This window comes from Lactuca virosa, chromosome 4 (assembly GCF_052849685.1).
Source record: "Lactuca virosa cultivar CGN04683 chromosome 4, Lactuca_virosa_CGN04683_v6, whole genome shotgun sequence".
Classification (NCBI taxonomy): Eukaryota; Viridiplantae; Streptophyta; class Magnoliopsida; order Asterales; family Asteraceae; genus Lactuca; species Lactuca virosa.
Window position 1 is genome coordinate 37,369,894 of NC_136429.1, and position 14,526 is coordinate 37,384,419.

General features: G+C 36.0%; 1 protein-coding gene across 8 annotated transcripts in view; it reads left to right on the plus strand.

The window, feature by feature from the left end:
• Window positions 1-4,070: 4,070 nt before the first annotated feature.
• The window catches only part of LOC145103896 (uncharacterized), a 45,416-nt gene continuing 34,960 nt past the window's right edge, over window positions 4,071-14,526 (plus strand). For 6 of the 8 annotated variants that reach the window (XR_013706924.1, XR_013706925.1, XM_079041164.1 and 3 more), the window contains exons 1-9: window positions 4,071-4,466; window positions 4,561-4,855; window positions 5,049-5,134; window positions 5,246-5,334; window positions 5,587-5,639; window positions 5,837-5,888; window positions 6,066-6,174; window positions 6,767-6,882; window positions 6,962-7,048. Coding sequence is in view for 1 of the 8 variants with exons in the window: in XM_079041170.1 (XP_078897296.1) it covers window positions 6,142-6,174; window positions 6,767-6,882; window positions 6,962-7,048 (236 nt within the window). In the remaining 7 variants the exon portion in view is untranslated. Of the gene's footprint in view, window positions 4,467-4,560; window positions 4,856-5,048; window positions 5,135-5,245; window positions 5,335-5,586; window positions 5,640-5,836; window positions 5,889-6,065; window positions 6,175-6,624; window positions 6,684-6,766; window positions 6,883-6,961; window positions 7,049-14,526 lie in introns of all 8 variants that reach the window. The other 2 variants (XM_079041165.1, XM_079041167.1) reach the window with 2 other exon arrangements.

The following is a 14,526-nucleotide window of genomic DNA, read 5'->3' on the forward strand; positions in this document are numbered from 1 at the left end:
GCTACGAAGAGGTGACTTGTTTCAAGTATGGGAAGAATGGACATTACGCCAATGTCTGTACATCCAACAAGAGGTTCTGTTACGGATGCAGGGACAAGGGGCATATAACAAAGGATTGCCCGAAGAAAAGTGAAGCAGGAAGAGCAGGTGCACCTCCAAAGCCAAGAGGCATCCCTAACGAAGTGGCTGACAATGCAATGAAAAGTGAGGATTGATATCCGAAGATCGAGTTATGAAGTAGCCATAGGAGTATCCTATTAGAGGCATAGTCTAGGGTGAACTTGAACACCTATGTAATCTTTTCAAGGAATAATATATAAAACCTTCGTTTTGCTATCTGATGTGTTAAGTTGTTAAGTGATTTTCTTGTATGATGACTTGGAAAACTGCGAGACAATACTTGGGACGAGTATGAGTAGGTGTGAAAGGTAGTAGATTTATATACTACCGGAAGCACAGGACTCACGCTTGGATCAGGGAAAGTCGCAAGGTTACCAAGGAGCTAGTAATAAATTTCGTTTTATTCAAGTATGTCGTTACCATCGTTTCGGTAATGACTAAGAAAAATATTGTTATTCCAACCCTAGTGGTCATATCAAATTGAGTCCGACTACGCTGAGTATGTTATGTGGTTCAGAGAATCAAGTTCGATGTAGCATCTGACTTAAGACGGAAGATTGAAATAAAAAGCGATCAGTAGAGGTATCGCGATAGTTGCTTGTAGCTAGAAATGCTACCTTTTAAGATGTGATTATATCCCATTAGAACAATAAGGAAGGTATAGTCTGTTCTGGAATTTGACTCTAAGAAACCTGAATCTAAGCGTTGCAACATACGATGATAGGTCATTAGAATATGACACATCGGTCCATTGTAGTAATAAAAGAACTAATCTTAAGTTTGTGTCCGGTGAGGATCGAGATTGTGACTTGAAGGTCATAATTTGGAGTATAACGTGAGATAGGGAGCAAGTGCAAGATCGAGCACTACCTACAGACAAGGAGTCCAAGAGTTAGATACTCATTCGAAGGAACATAGAAGTTACGATTTTTACCTAGGATGAAGAGATAACGTATGGAGTCATTATACAGCCCTGTTTTGTTGATGATTCTGGGACGTAATCATCCTAAGGGGGAGATAATTGTAACGCCCGTAGATCCGGGCTAGTCAATTTAGAGATAATAGGGGTCGAAAACGACTTTTCGACAAAAGATTATTTAAAATAAATAATCTTAACCAAGTTGTAGAATATGTCTCAAGGGTTCCGTACATATAAAGAACGCCAAAATCCGAGTTATAACGAAGAAGTTATGGCCCGTCGAAGTTTTTCGGCAAAACCGGCACGACACCGGGAGACGTAAATAGTGAATTTACAATAGAAGACTTTTTAGCCTTAGTGATCTAAACAAAAGTTTTAGTATATGTTAAACCGAGAACATCCATAAAAAGAACGCCCAAATCTGACTTTGTATGAGGAAGTTATGAATTTTCTAAGATTTGGCATAGCAGTGCACAGCCCGAAACTCGAATTTTAGTTCGAGCAGTTTTTGGCTTACGCAACCTAAATGATAGTTGAAGATCTCATTAATAGGAACTCAACGGTAAAAAGACAGACGAAAACGGAGTCCGTATGAAGGAGTTACGAATTCTTCGTGGTCATTTAACAGTCTAATCTCATCCTACTTTTAAATTTAAGATAGGTCGAGAGTTAGCCAATGGAGTCTACATGAAAGTTGTAGATCTTGTTTTTACCTACGCGTGGAAAAAAAGAACGTCGAAAACGGAGCTAGTATGCGAAAGTTACGGGGTTTAGAAGTCGGCAGAGTGCAGCTGCAAAAGGGGTGACGTGGCTGATTATGGGCCAAGGCTTTCTCCCCAAGGCAAGCCACCAGAAGGTGACATGTGGCATGGACTCGACGAGTAGGAGGACCTACTCGACGAGTAGAGCTGTTTTCCAGCCTATAAATAGAGGTGCCGGTTCCCTCATTCTTCACACCATTCCAACCTCTTCTCTCTCTCTCTCTCTCTCTAGAACCTCTCTCTACCCCTAAACCCCCCAAAAAGCTTAGGGAACCTCCCAAGCACCCGAAGGAAGCCCCGAGGCTCCCGGAGTCCCGAGAAAAGAGCCTTTCGGCTCAGAAACGCTGCTCCAGCGAAGCCCAGTTTTGAGAAAAACCCGCTGTAAGTGCGCTACGCCTAACCTATCTTTAGTATAGCTTATGTTTTAATATAGTAATGTTATTAGGACCTTATAATAATTATTTGGGCTATTATTATGAGTTATATAGTGTTGTTTAACGCTTATATAATAATAATAATAGCTAGACTATTAATTAGTCTCGGTTAACGTTAGACTAAACCCTAGTGGTATTGATACTAGGTTTTGTCAAGGGAAAATTGTTTTGAGATAACGAAGCGCTGTCCGAGTTCTGAGTCACCACCTTTCAGGTGAGTGCATAGTCCCTTTCATCTTACACATAGATATGAAGTATTTAATATAAATTACGTGCTATGTGTACATATTATCTGTATACTTGCTATCTATGCTGGATGAACGTTTTTATACATGTTTTAACTGATTTAAACTGTATACGTATTTTATATCTACAAATATGTTGGGTATAACATGGGTAGATGAATGATGAGAGATAAAAGATGATGTGAGTAAAGATTAGCAACTATAAACTTAGTGCCCAATAAATAAACACCGACAGCTATGGACTTAGTTCCTATTGGACAAACGATGGTAGCTATGGACTTAGTACCTATTAGGTAAACATAGGTAGCTATGGACTTAGTACTTGTTAGGTGTTGGTAGCTATGGATTTAGTACCTGGTAGCTATGGACTTAGTACTCGTTAGATAAACGTTGGTAGCTATGGACTTAGTACCTACACTGGTAGCTATGGATTTAGTACCCGATGAAGGAACTTTTGCAGCTATGGAATAGGGCATTGGCAGCTATGGACTTAGTGTCGGCCTTATAACCCTGGAAGCAAGGGACTTCAGAATAAACGAATAAATGACTCTTAGGGTAGACCCTTGAGAGTAAGGAAGATAATGGGGATGGGTAAATGGGGTTGATTGTTTGTTGTTTAAACATAATAATTATATTATTGTGGGTTGAAAACCCTATGTACTCACCAGGTTTCCCAACCTGACCCACTCAAGCTTATTTGTATCACAGGTGTCGATACGAAGCTACTTTACACTGAGAGATTTAAAAGAGATGTAGATCACTAGTGTAAATAATGTAAGTTCTGTTTATGCTTATGTTTCTGTATTGACAATGACATCCCAACGTTTTGAAAATGAATAAAAATACATTTCCTCATAAATGCTTTGATAACCTATTTATCATGTTTTCTGGGAACAAATTCCGCAACATTTTTGTTAAAAGAAGTACTCTGATTTTTATAAAGCATAAACATAATCGGTCTTTTCTGGCCGTGAAAATGAGGATGTTATACATGCTAATTAGGATTTAGGAACATGTATCAAGATCCATTTATATATATATATATATATATATATATATATATATATATATATATATATATATATATATATATATATATATATATATATTGAAAATGGAAAAACTTAGTAATAGTAAACTTTCGTGTCTGTCATAATTGCTCTAGTTCTTTTTTCGGTTTACATATTTCTCCCTCTAATAGTTTCTTAAGATTGGTATTTTTTTTTATCCATGCCCTTTGATATATATATATATATATATATATATATATATATATATATATATATATATATATATATATATATATTGAAAATGGAAAAACTTAGTAATAGTAAACTTTCGTGTCTGTCATAATTGCTCTAGTTCTTTTTTCGGTTTACATATTTCTCCCTCTAATAGTTTCTTAAGATTGGTATTTTTTTTTATCCATGCCCTTTGACTGGGTGGTCAACGGCCGATACATTCCTTGCATCTCCTAATACCACGTGTATGTACCCAAAAATCGATTGGTGTCTCCTACTCCCAACACGGTGTCCTCCACCTTTTCTCCACCGTCTCTCTCGCCACTTATTTTCTTCCTATGTCACCTTGCCTTGCTTCCTATCCAAATTTTCTTTTGGTAATCCTTCTTTTCTATCTCCGATTCTACTTTTTTATCCACGGCTCTCACCATAAAGCGACATTGATATCTCGATTTGGAATCTCCCCACTTATTTTTGACATCGTCTCTCTCTCTCTCTCACACACTCGATGAGGCCACTTATTTTTGACATCGTCTCTCTCTCTCTCTCACACACTCGATGAGGAAGCCTTCGATATTTCTTCCGGCGACGAACTCAAAACCCACTAACGTCTTCGATTGGAGATCATCGCCCTCTGCAGTCTCCTTCTTCCACTTGTTGGATGTGAAGATAAACCAAGGATGATGACTTATGTTTCTGGAAAAACTTGGTCAGACTGACGACAACCGTACGGAAGGTGGTTGAAGGTTTGAATTTTTTTTTTCATTATCTGAGTCCTACTTTTTTCTTTTTTTAATCAAGTGACGTTGAGGAACTTTTTCCATGATCAATCTATGATAGACATCTTTACTCTGGGTTTAAGCAATTAACGTCATTGAAGAACAACAACAAAGTTACTCTATTTCTGGAATGGAGAGACACGAAGCGGAACCCCTTAAACTTTATCACTGAAGATTGTACCTTGGGCCACCTTACAGATTACCGAAAGAAACATAAACATGTTTTGATGCAAGCCTTGAAGAATTGGTAATGGAAAATGTTGAAAGGGTTCTATTATCTACATAAGCATGAACCATGTATCATTCACAGAGATCTCAGTTGCAACGACGCCTTCATCAATGGTAATATCGGCCAGGTACAAAGAACGAAACCCTAGCGATCTGTTACAAAGATCAACCCAATTATAGAACAAAAATAGTTTAAAAAGTCTCGAGTTTATATGAAGTTGATGGATGTATGTAACAGAAATGAGTAATTTGTTGATCATTTTGATGTACATAAATAGATGATAGTAGAAAATCTTAGAACAATTTCATTGTCTGTTTCAGCTCCCTGTAAATGATGAGCTGATGTGGGATAATGGAATTGCATTCCCTGAACCCTATATTGATCGCATAGATGAATTGTTGGAAAGGTAAAAGTTCATGTTTACTCTATTTTCTTCCTGTTTAGGGAAATTTTGAATCAACTTCATTTCTCTCTTTATATTGAACTCATTTAAGTTACTGTTGATTTCAATATGAAGCACTTGGTTGGTTATGTGGTGGATTGAGATTTTTTGCAACTCTTAAATTGATGGCTACCTTGAACGACAAAGCTTCTAAGATACCATTTGTAAGTCCCATGATATTGATACTAACTTTTTTTGCTTATTTGATTAGGATAAATCCATGAACATCATATGCTAAATGAGTAATAACACATAAAAGGACCAAGTTCTTGAAATTATTCAAACGAAGTCAGTTGAATGCTAGGAGGAAGTTATGATTATTAAATTAATTAAGAGTGAATACTTGTATGAATAGGGTTCATATATATTTCTGAATTGCATAATATTTATTTATGTTTGGGCGCGACTTTGACTAGATGAAAAACAGTCGGTTTGTGGATTGAACAAGCAGGGCAAGATTCATACACGGGTAGTTACTTGTCTTTCTTCTTGCAGATTTTTTTATCCATGTTAATATTTGTTGTATACACTTTTAAGAAGATTCCTACAGAGTGTTTGCTACAACTCTTGTTGGAATTATCATGTGTTTTACACGTACAATTGCATAAATTCCTTAAAAAGTGTCAAAAGATTTGAAGTGATGAAAGTTAGTGTTAACTGGTGTAGGATTGTTTGTGATGTAGCATATACAAAGGAATACAACCATCCAATTCTTGAGGTGAGTTTTAAACTTCAAGTGATGAATTATCAAAAGAAAAATTAGCAAATTTAGGAATATACCTTTTTCACCACACTATCTTCATTGTATATATATTGGAATAAATAATTGTAAATTCAATGACTATATATATTCACAAAATTTTGTGTAAATTCAACTTCTCTCTGTTTCTTTTAGTTGTGTTATGAAGAATGACCACTCTTTAGCAAGGAAACATACATAAGAGCTGAGATTATCAAATGATGTGAAAGAGATGACGTCAAAACTCAGAGAACTTGAGTCACAGGTCAGCATTGTTTTCTGTTCCTGAAGCTTCTATTTATTCGGATGTAATGGAATTAGACCACATTTGGTTGGGCCTATAAGAACGCAATAGGTTTTCATGAGAATTTTTTATATTATATGTAAATTTTTATGATATTTTTTGTAGGAAAATCTAAGAAATAATCAAAACACGAGAATAAAAGGGCAGATTATAGCTCGTTAAAGTGATCAAATAGAAATATTTTGTCAAAGTTTAATGAAAAAAATTTGCCCTTAACTTATACACCAGAGATTCCACTAAAAATACTAAACTTTGACAAAAATTTCTATTGTGACTACTTTGTCAAACTTGGGTAGATTCCATTAACAAAACTAAAATAGAGTAGTTAAATCACAAAATGGTCAAATTATAACAGCTTTTATGAATTTTTCCGTTTTACTAATATTTATATTTATTGTTTACATATTTAAGAAATCACCATTTGTTGACTCATTGTAAAAGAGGAAAGGTACATATTATATGTCTGTAAGGTTAACCAACTATCTCTTAATTATCTATATATATCTTTGGTTTTGAGCATAACATGAATTGATGTTTTTTCCTTTTGATTTAGGATCAAACGGCTTGCCTTGTGGGATGTTTAAGAAAAATGCAAAGATGGAGTGTACTTTCTATTTTTGATGAGTACCGAAGGTTTGTAGCTGCTAAAGCAAGAGTCTCGGGTCAAAGGTTAAGTTGAATGTTGAATACCCAATTAAGTTGTATTAAACATTGTATACTGATATTGTTTCCCTTCTGTTGACCAAAGAATTGACCGGAAGGAAGCTCGAGTAAAGGCCATGCGTGCATCAATCTTGGAAACATTCCCCGAACCAAACAAATGTTTGTTACAAAGGTGACCTTTCTCTCTCTTTCTTTACTATCTATTCTGTTATTTTACAAAAAAAAACACCCTTGTGACAAAAAAATATGCATAATCCTGAAGAATATTTTGATTTATAGTTTTTATTCTTTACTTGACACTTGAATTTGGTGGCACTGATATGTAAAAAAAGGTTTTGTCAAGTTGTATGAAGTTTTGGACTTTCTAAATAAAAAAAATAACCTAATCAAGAGCATACATCTGGAAAAGAGTTGTTACTTCGGTGCTTATTTTAGGAATAGAAAGGAATTGGGGGCTAAAATAAGGGAATCATAATTTGTTATGGCTTTTGTTGGCTGGAAATGGACTGAAAAAGGAGTTGCAAGCAATCTACCCCCGAGGAACGGGGGCAGCCCTCTAGTTGCCAAATAAAAATAGGAAAGGCTTAAGCCCGACTTTAGTTTAAACTCTTGCAAAATGCATACCTCCCTTGTCTCAATATTTTACATCTAGGCCCTCTAATAGATCTTTTGATTTGAATTAAATAAATCGTCCTCTTTGCTTTTCTCTATGTTCCAAATAAAACCCCTGAACTATCTTTTATCCAAATCTTACACTTAAACATAGGGAAATCTGTAAAAAAAAGAATAATAAAAAATAAAAAATAAAAGAAATGAAAAATCCTTGAGCTTTGGCTCTCTATTAACGCAAAAGTTATCCCCGTTTGTTTGTTTGTTTTGTTTTGTTTTGTTTTTTTTTTTGCAATTAAACCTAAAAAAAATTAGTAAACACTTGAAAAAAAACATTGTTTCCAGCTAATGCCGATTTTCAGGGTTTTTTTTTTTTAATTTTAATGTTTTCTGAAAATAAACAATCAGAGATGATTTTTTTAGTTAATATGATTGAGTTTAAGAACTTAAAAAAAATTATTTTTATATCTACTAAATTAGTGAAGAAATCTCAAATGTATTAATTAAAAAACTAAAAATAAAGATGTCATCTACATCCTTTTAACTAAAAACTCATTTTTATTTATTAAAAAACACAATAATGATTATTTATATATCATTTTTGGGGTTTTTTTTTGTGATATCTTCAATAAATATCATAATTATATATCATTCTTAGCATTTATTTTTATAATTATTGTAGCTCTTATAACGTTCTTTGCAACTATTTAACCATGTTGACATTTAAGTTATGTGTTGTAGAACAACTTGAACTTAATCTGGTCCTTTCTAAAAAAGTAAATGTTGGACATCAGCGCTACCGGTTGATCTAAAACTAATTGGTGTTAGAAAGGGCACAACCTAACCCATATAGCGCATTCAACCCTCCAGGACCAGACATTCGATTGTCGCACAACAGCCATCGTGCGAGGACTTGGTCGATGCCATTTCTGACCCCCAATAACCCCCCCCCCCCCCTCAGAAATTGCTCCCTAAGAGAATCAAACCCTCGCCACTGGCTCTGATATCACTTGTTGGACATCAGCGCTACCGGTTGATCTAAAACCAATTGGTTTTAGAAAGGGCGCAACCTAACCCATAGTGCATTCAGCCCTCTAGGACCAGGCATTCGATTGCAGCACAACGACCATCGTGCGAGGACTTGGTCGATGCCATTTCTGACCTGCAACAGTAAACACTCCCACCATTGTCATTCTTTACACCTAAGTCACTTTTTTTACACTTAAGACCTGAAAATTCAACAATAAAGATAGCATGTGGCCTAGAAACGTGATCCATATGACAAATCAACAAAGTCCTCTTAAATTATATATGATAACTACAATCATTAATATGTCATTTGTATCCAATATAATTTACCGATTCCGATCATCTCAAATTGGTTTTTTTTTTGCAAGTGTTTACCGGTTCTTTACAACTATTTAACCATTTTGATAAGTTGTGTGTTGTAGATCAACTTGAACTTAATTTGGTCATTTCTAAAAAAGTAGAAACTCTCTCCATTGTCATTCTTTACACCCAAGTCATGTGTTATAGAACAACTTGAACTTAAATTGCCATTTAAGTTATGTGTTGTAGAACAACTTAAACTTAATGTGATCATTTAACCATGTTGACATTTAAGATACGTGTTGTAGAACAACTTGAACTTAATCAGGTATTGGGTGCAAAAGAAGTGACGGGTGTAAATAATGGCAACGAAGGGAGTTTCTAGTTATTTAGAAACGACCAAATTAAGTTCAAGTTGTTCTAAAACACATAACTTAAATGTCAACATGGTTAAATAGTTGCAAAGAACGTTATAAGAGCTATAATAGTTATAGGACGTGTTCACAAAATTAGCTGGTATCAGGTAGCTTGTAGCAGGTAGCGGATACCTTGTAGCTTCTAGCGTTTTGAAAGTAGACACTCCCACCATCTTCATTCTTGTTACATTTTTATGAAAGTAAACTATTTCTAAAACTAATCTATTACTTACAAAAATTAACAAATGAAAACTATCTATTTCATTATTACATACCATATGAATAAATAAATAATTACAACCATTTTAAATAAGTCAACACATTCAACAACACAAAGTTCCATGGCTAGTTTATGCATATCATACATATTTATATACTCAAATTATATAAAACAATTCTTTGTTTTTCCAAGACAACTTTTATGACTAAAAAGATGCATGTAAACTTTTAGTCAAAAAATAACAATTATAAACATTTTAAAGTTCTCAAAGAAAATATGTATGAATTTTTCTTGCAAAGAGAAAGCCATCCACGTTTTCCAAAAACAAAGACTTCATCAACTTAACAAAAAATCTAACTAATCTGGAAAAAATGGTCATGATACCAATTGTTGGGTTTTTATTCAAAAATTGTTTCAAAAATATAAACAATGCAACGGAAGACTTAAGATTTGAACAAAAATAAAACTAGTTTTATTCCGACAAAGGATCATTTTGCAAGAGTTAGAAAGATTAAAGCAACTAAAGAATAGAAAGCATAACAACCTTTTAAGACTTTGATCCTCATGGGAGGTTGGAAGTTTATGAAGATGACATTAAGCTCTAAATTAAGAGCTCTCTAGAAGTATCCACCAAACAAGAGTAGAACCATCAAAACATGTCAGTATACACTTGTAATTGGTGATGGGTTTTGAGCACTATAACAACCTTATGGTGCACATACAACCCTAATGCTTTGGATCTAATTTTTCTCTAATTATACATGCAATATTTTTTTTCCAAAGCATGAAGCCTAACTAGCATACCAAATTTGATATATGAATCATAAAAACCAGTTAGAAAAATACCTATTGTTGTAGCTTGTTGTACTTGGCCTTTAAGAACTTAGCACCTCAAGTGTGATGCCTCAAATGGTTCACAAAACACCACCAACAATTGGAGTACTTGAGAGAAAGGTTGGAGGCACTCAAAATCGGCTATAGTTTCTCTAAGAAGACTAGTGTGTCTGATTTTAGGCCAAGGAGTTATATATATATATATATATATATATATATATATATATATATATATATATAGTGTAGAATTCCAAAGGTTATGTGTAAACCCTAATTCTCACACATAGGCTTGTAATGGACTAACACTTTATGGATCCTTACATAAGCTTAGCCCATCACTAATCTATCATGGATTACTAGCCCAACCTATATGTATCATTGATTTACACAATTAGCCCCTGTATATTTAATTAGTCTCTTTTGATCACTAAAGTAATTCCAAATTAATTCTTGATCAATACTAATTAAATAATATGATTCCTTATAATATATCAATAACCTCTTTCTCAAATATCCATCCTATCAGATTGTTTTGGTGAATGCAACCCAAAATGGATCATGCTACTCTCGGGTCAAGTACATACCAATTATAGTTATGGGCTTAGACACGTAATCCAACAGTCTCCCACTTGGATAAGTCTAATAACCATAACTACAAGTACGAATCAAAACCGACTAGCAATCGTAGCTCTTAAAAGTCAATGTCGAACTGTGACGTGCCATTTTTAGATAAGGGATCATATAATCCTCTGTTCTTCAAGATATCGTGCGGACAAATACATGGAACATAGTCATACTTATTGTCCAGCAGTTTGTTTCCCGATTTCCGATTTGTTTGACATAGAACTTAATTGAACACATCAATTGAGTTCTGACCGGACCCGACACATAATTAAAAAAAACCATCGAGGGGCCCAAGATATCGCTTTTAATCCTCCAATGATTAAAAGGAACATATGAACTTTGACTTATATGCTTGTACTAACTACTCGTTAAATCATACACAGTAGCACGTTTTATACCATCAAGTTACTGATGCGTTTTCGCACTATCAATGTACAACCAACTCATAGTCAACAACTCATACATCTTGGTTTGAAAACTATATGATATTATCATCTCACAATCACTCGTCATAAATTCCATGAAGTGATTCATGTGAGCGTGGGTTTAATCCAATACTCAGACCTTATGAGCGCTCATGAATGTTGCAGCAAACTTTTGTCATGTCTAAACACTCTAGACAATCTACAAGCCAAATTAATAACAGTCTTGCCTCAATACCTACTTCCATAGTATGATCGACTGTGGATAGTTTGAATAATCTTAGTATTCTGGAAGGCAAAACATGCAAAATGAAACAATAGTAAACAATTGACATAAGATAATAACTTTACTCATAAATAAAACTCCTTTTATTTAATCATCAAATGTCAATTACATTTTATCTATTACAAGTTTCTAAACAACTATCTAATCATTAAAACTAATATTGTCCTTCAGCCCAATGCTCCTCGCATGTTGCAAGTGTTTAACCCTACTCAGTCCCTTCGTAAGGGGATCTGCTGGGTTCTCCTTTGACGATACCCTCTTTGATACGGGGAGTCCTTCTTCTGTATGATGTCTTATGAAGTGATATTTTCAGTCGATGTTTCTGGATCTGCCATGATCCCTCGGTTCCTTGGCTAAGGCGACCGCATTCTCGCTGTCACAGAAAATCTCCATAGGCTCCTTTATAGTTGGTACAACTCCAAGGTCTCCGATGAAGTTCTTCAGCCATATCGCCTACTTCGACGCTTCGCTTGCTTCTATGTACTCTGATTCGCACGTTGAATCAGCTATAGTATCCTGTTTGGAACTTTTCCAAGTTATTGCTCCTCCATTCAGGGTAAATACCCAGCCCGAATGAGAGCGGAAATTATCTCTGTCGGTCTGAAAGCTGGCATCACTATACCCTGTCACTCTCAAGTCATCACTCCCACCGAGGGTAAGGACCCAGTTCTTAGTCCTCCGCAGGTACTTAAGAATGTTCTTTACCACAGCCCAGTGAGCTTTACCAGGATTCCCTTGATATCTGCTGACCATTCCCAAAGCAAAGGCTACATCAGGGTGAGTACAAGTCATAACATACATGACCGAGCCAACTGCGGAAGCATATGGTACTCGACTCATCTCTGCTATCTCGCCTCTATTCTCGGTCTCTGAGTGTTACTCAGTTTGGTATTGCTCAGGATAGGTAATTCACCTTTCTTGGAATTCTCCATGTTGAACCGTTTCAACACCTTATCCAAGTAGGTACTTTGACTAAATCCAATTAGTCTTTTACTCCTGTTTCTCAATATCCTTATCCCTAGAATATAGGCAGCTTCCCCAAGGTCCTTCATAGCGAAACACTTCCCAAGCAAGGACTTAACCTCCTGCAAGGTTGGTATGTCATTTCCTATGAGAAGTATGTCATCCACATACAACACCAGAAAGCTAACTATACTCCCACTAGCTTTGACATATACACATGACTCATCCTCGTTTCTTGAAAATCCAAACTCTTTGACTTTCTCATCGAAACAAAGATTCCATCTGCGAGATTCTTATTTCAATCCATAAATGGATTTCTCAAGCTTACACACTCTATTAGGGTATTTTGCACTGACAAAACCCTCTGGCTGACTCATGTAAACATCTTCAGCCAACTTCCCATTAAGGAAAGCGGTTTTGACATCCATTTTCCATATTTCATAATCATGAAATGCAGCTATGGCAAGCATAACCCTTATATATTTAATCTTCGCTACTGGTGATAAGGTCTCATCATAGTTAACTCCATGAGTTTGAGTAAAGCCCTTCGCAAACAATCGCACCCTATATGTGTGTACTTTCCCATCCATGTCGGTCTTCTTCTTGAAGATCCATTTGCACCCAACTGTCTTACGACCCGGTACATTGTCAACCAAGTTCCAAACCTGATTGTTATACATGGACTGAATCTCGCTGTCCATAGCCTCTTTCCATTTTGCAGACTCAGGGCCTGCCATGGCTTCCTTGTAGTTGTTAGGTTCATCCAAATTTACCAGTGTGCTATCACTGATAATCGTATCACCATCTGTAGTAATATGGAAACCATATAACACACGTGGAACACTAAATCTACTGGAACGCCTTATAGGTAAGGACTCGTCAACTGGTTCAACAGGGGTTTCCTCCTCGGGTTGAGCGCTAGTGTTTGAGGTTCCTTCATCATTTAACTCTTGAAGCTCTTCAAGATCAATTTGCCTCCACTATCCTCTTGGCATATGAGTTCTCTCTCTCGGAAAACCCCTCTCCTCGCAACGAAGACAACATTGTCACTCGGTCTGTAGAAGAGATATCCAAAAGACTTATGTGGGTAGCTGATGAAAATACAACGCTCACTACGAGGTTCGAGCTTGTCGTGAGTCTCACGCCTCACGAAAGCCTCGCAACCCCAAACCTTGATGTGTGTTAACGAGGGAACCTTCCCTGTCCACATCTCGTGAGGTGTTTTCGAAACCTTTTTAGTTGGGACTAGATTAAGGATATGGACGACAGTCTCTAAGGCATACCCCCAGAATGAGATAGGTAACGAAGCTTGACTCATCATGGAACGAACCATGTCCAACAAAGTTCGATTGCGCCTCTCAGCCACACCATTAATTTGTGGTGTCCTGGGTTGCGTCAATTGTTAAACAATTCTACATTCCTTAAGATAGTCGTGGAACTCGATACTAAGATACTTACCACCCCAATCGGATCGAAGCATCTTTATCTTCCTGCCCAATTGATTCTCCACTTCTTGTTTAAACTATTTGAACTTTTCAAAGGTTTTTGACTTATGCTTCATTAAGTAGATATAGCCATTTCTACTTTAATCATCAGTAAAAGTCACATAGAAGCGGTTAGCATCCCTTGTGGCAGATCTGAAGGGTCCATACACATCGGTGTGTATGAGATCCAACAAATCCTCACCCCTTTCACAAGTACCAGTGAAGGGTGACTTGGTCATCTTTCCAAGCAAACAAGATTCACAAGTGTCATCCGACTTTAAGTCGAATGACTCCAACACACCAGCCTTTTGGAGTTGGCATATGCGCTTCTTGTTGACATGTCCAAGAAGGCAATGCCACAAGCATGCCTTGTCCAAATTATTGGACGAATCAATATGCAATACATTATTTCCTAAGTTGTCTACAACCATAACAGTTTCACATACACCATTACAAGGCAATG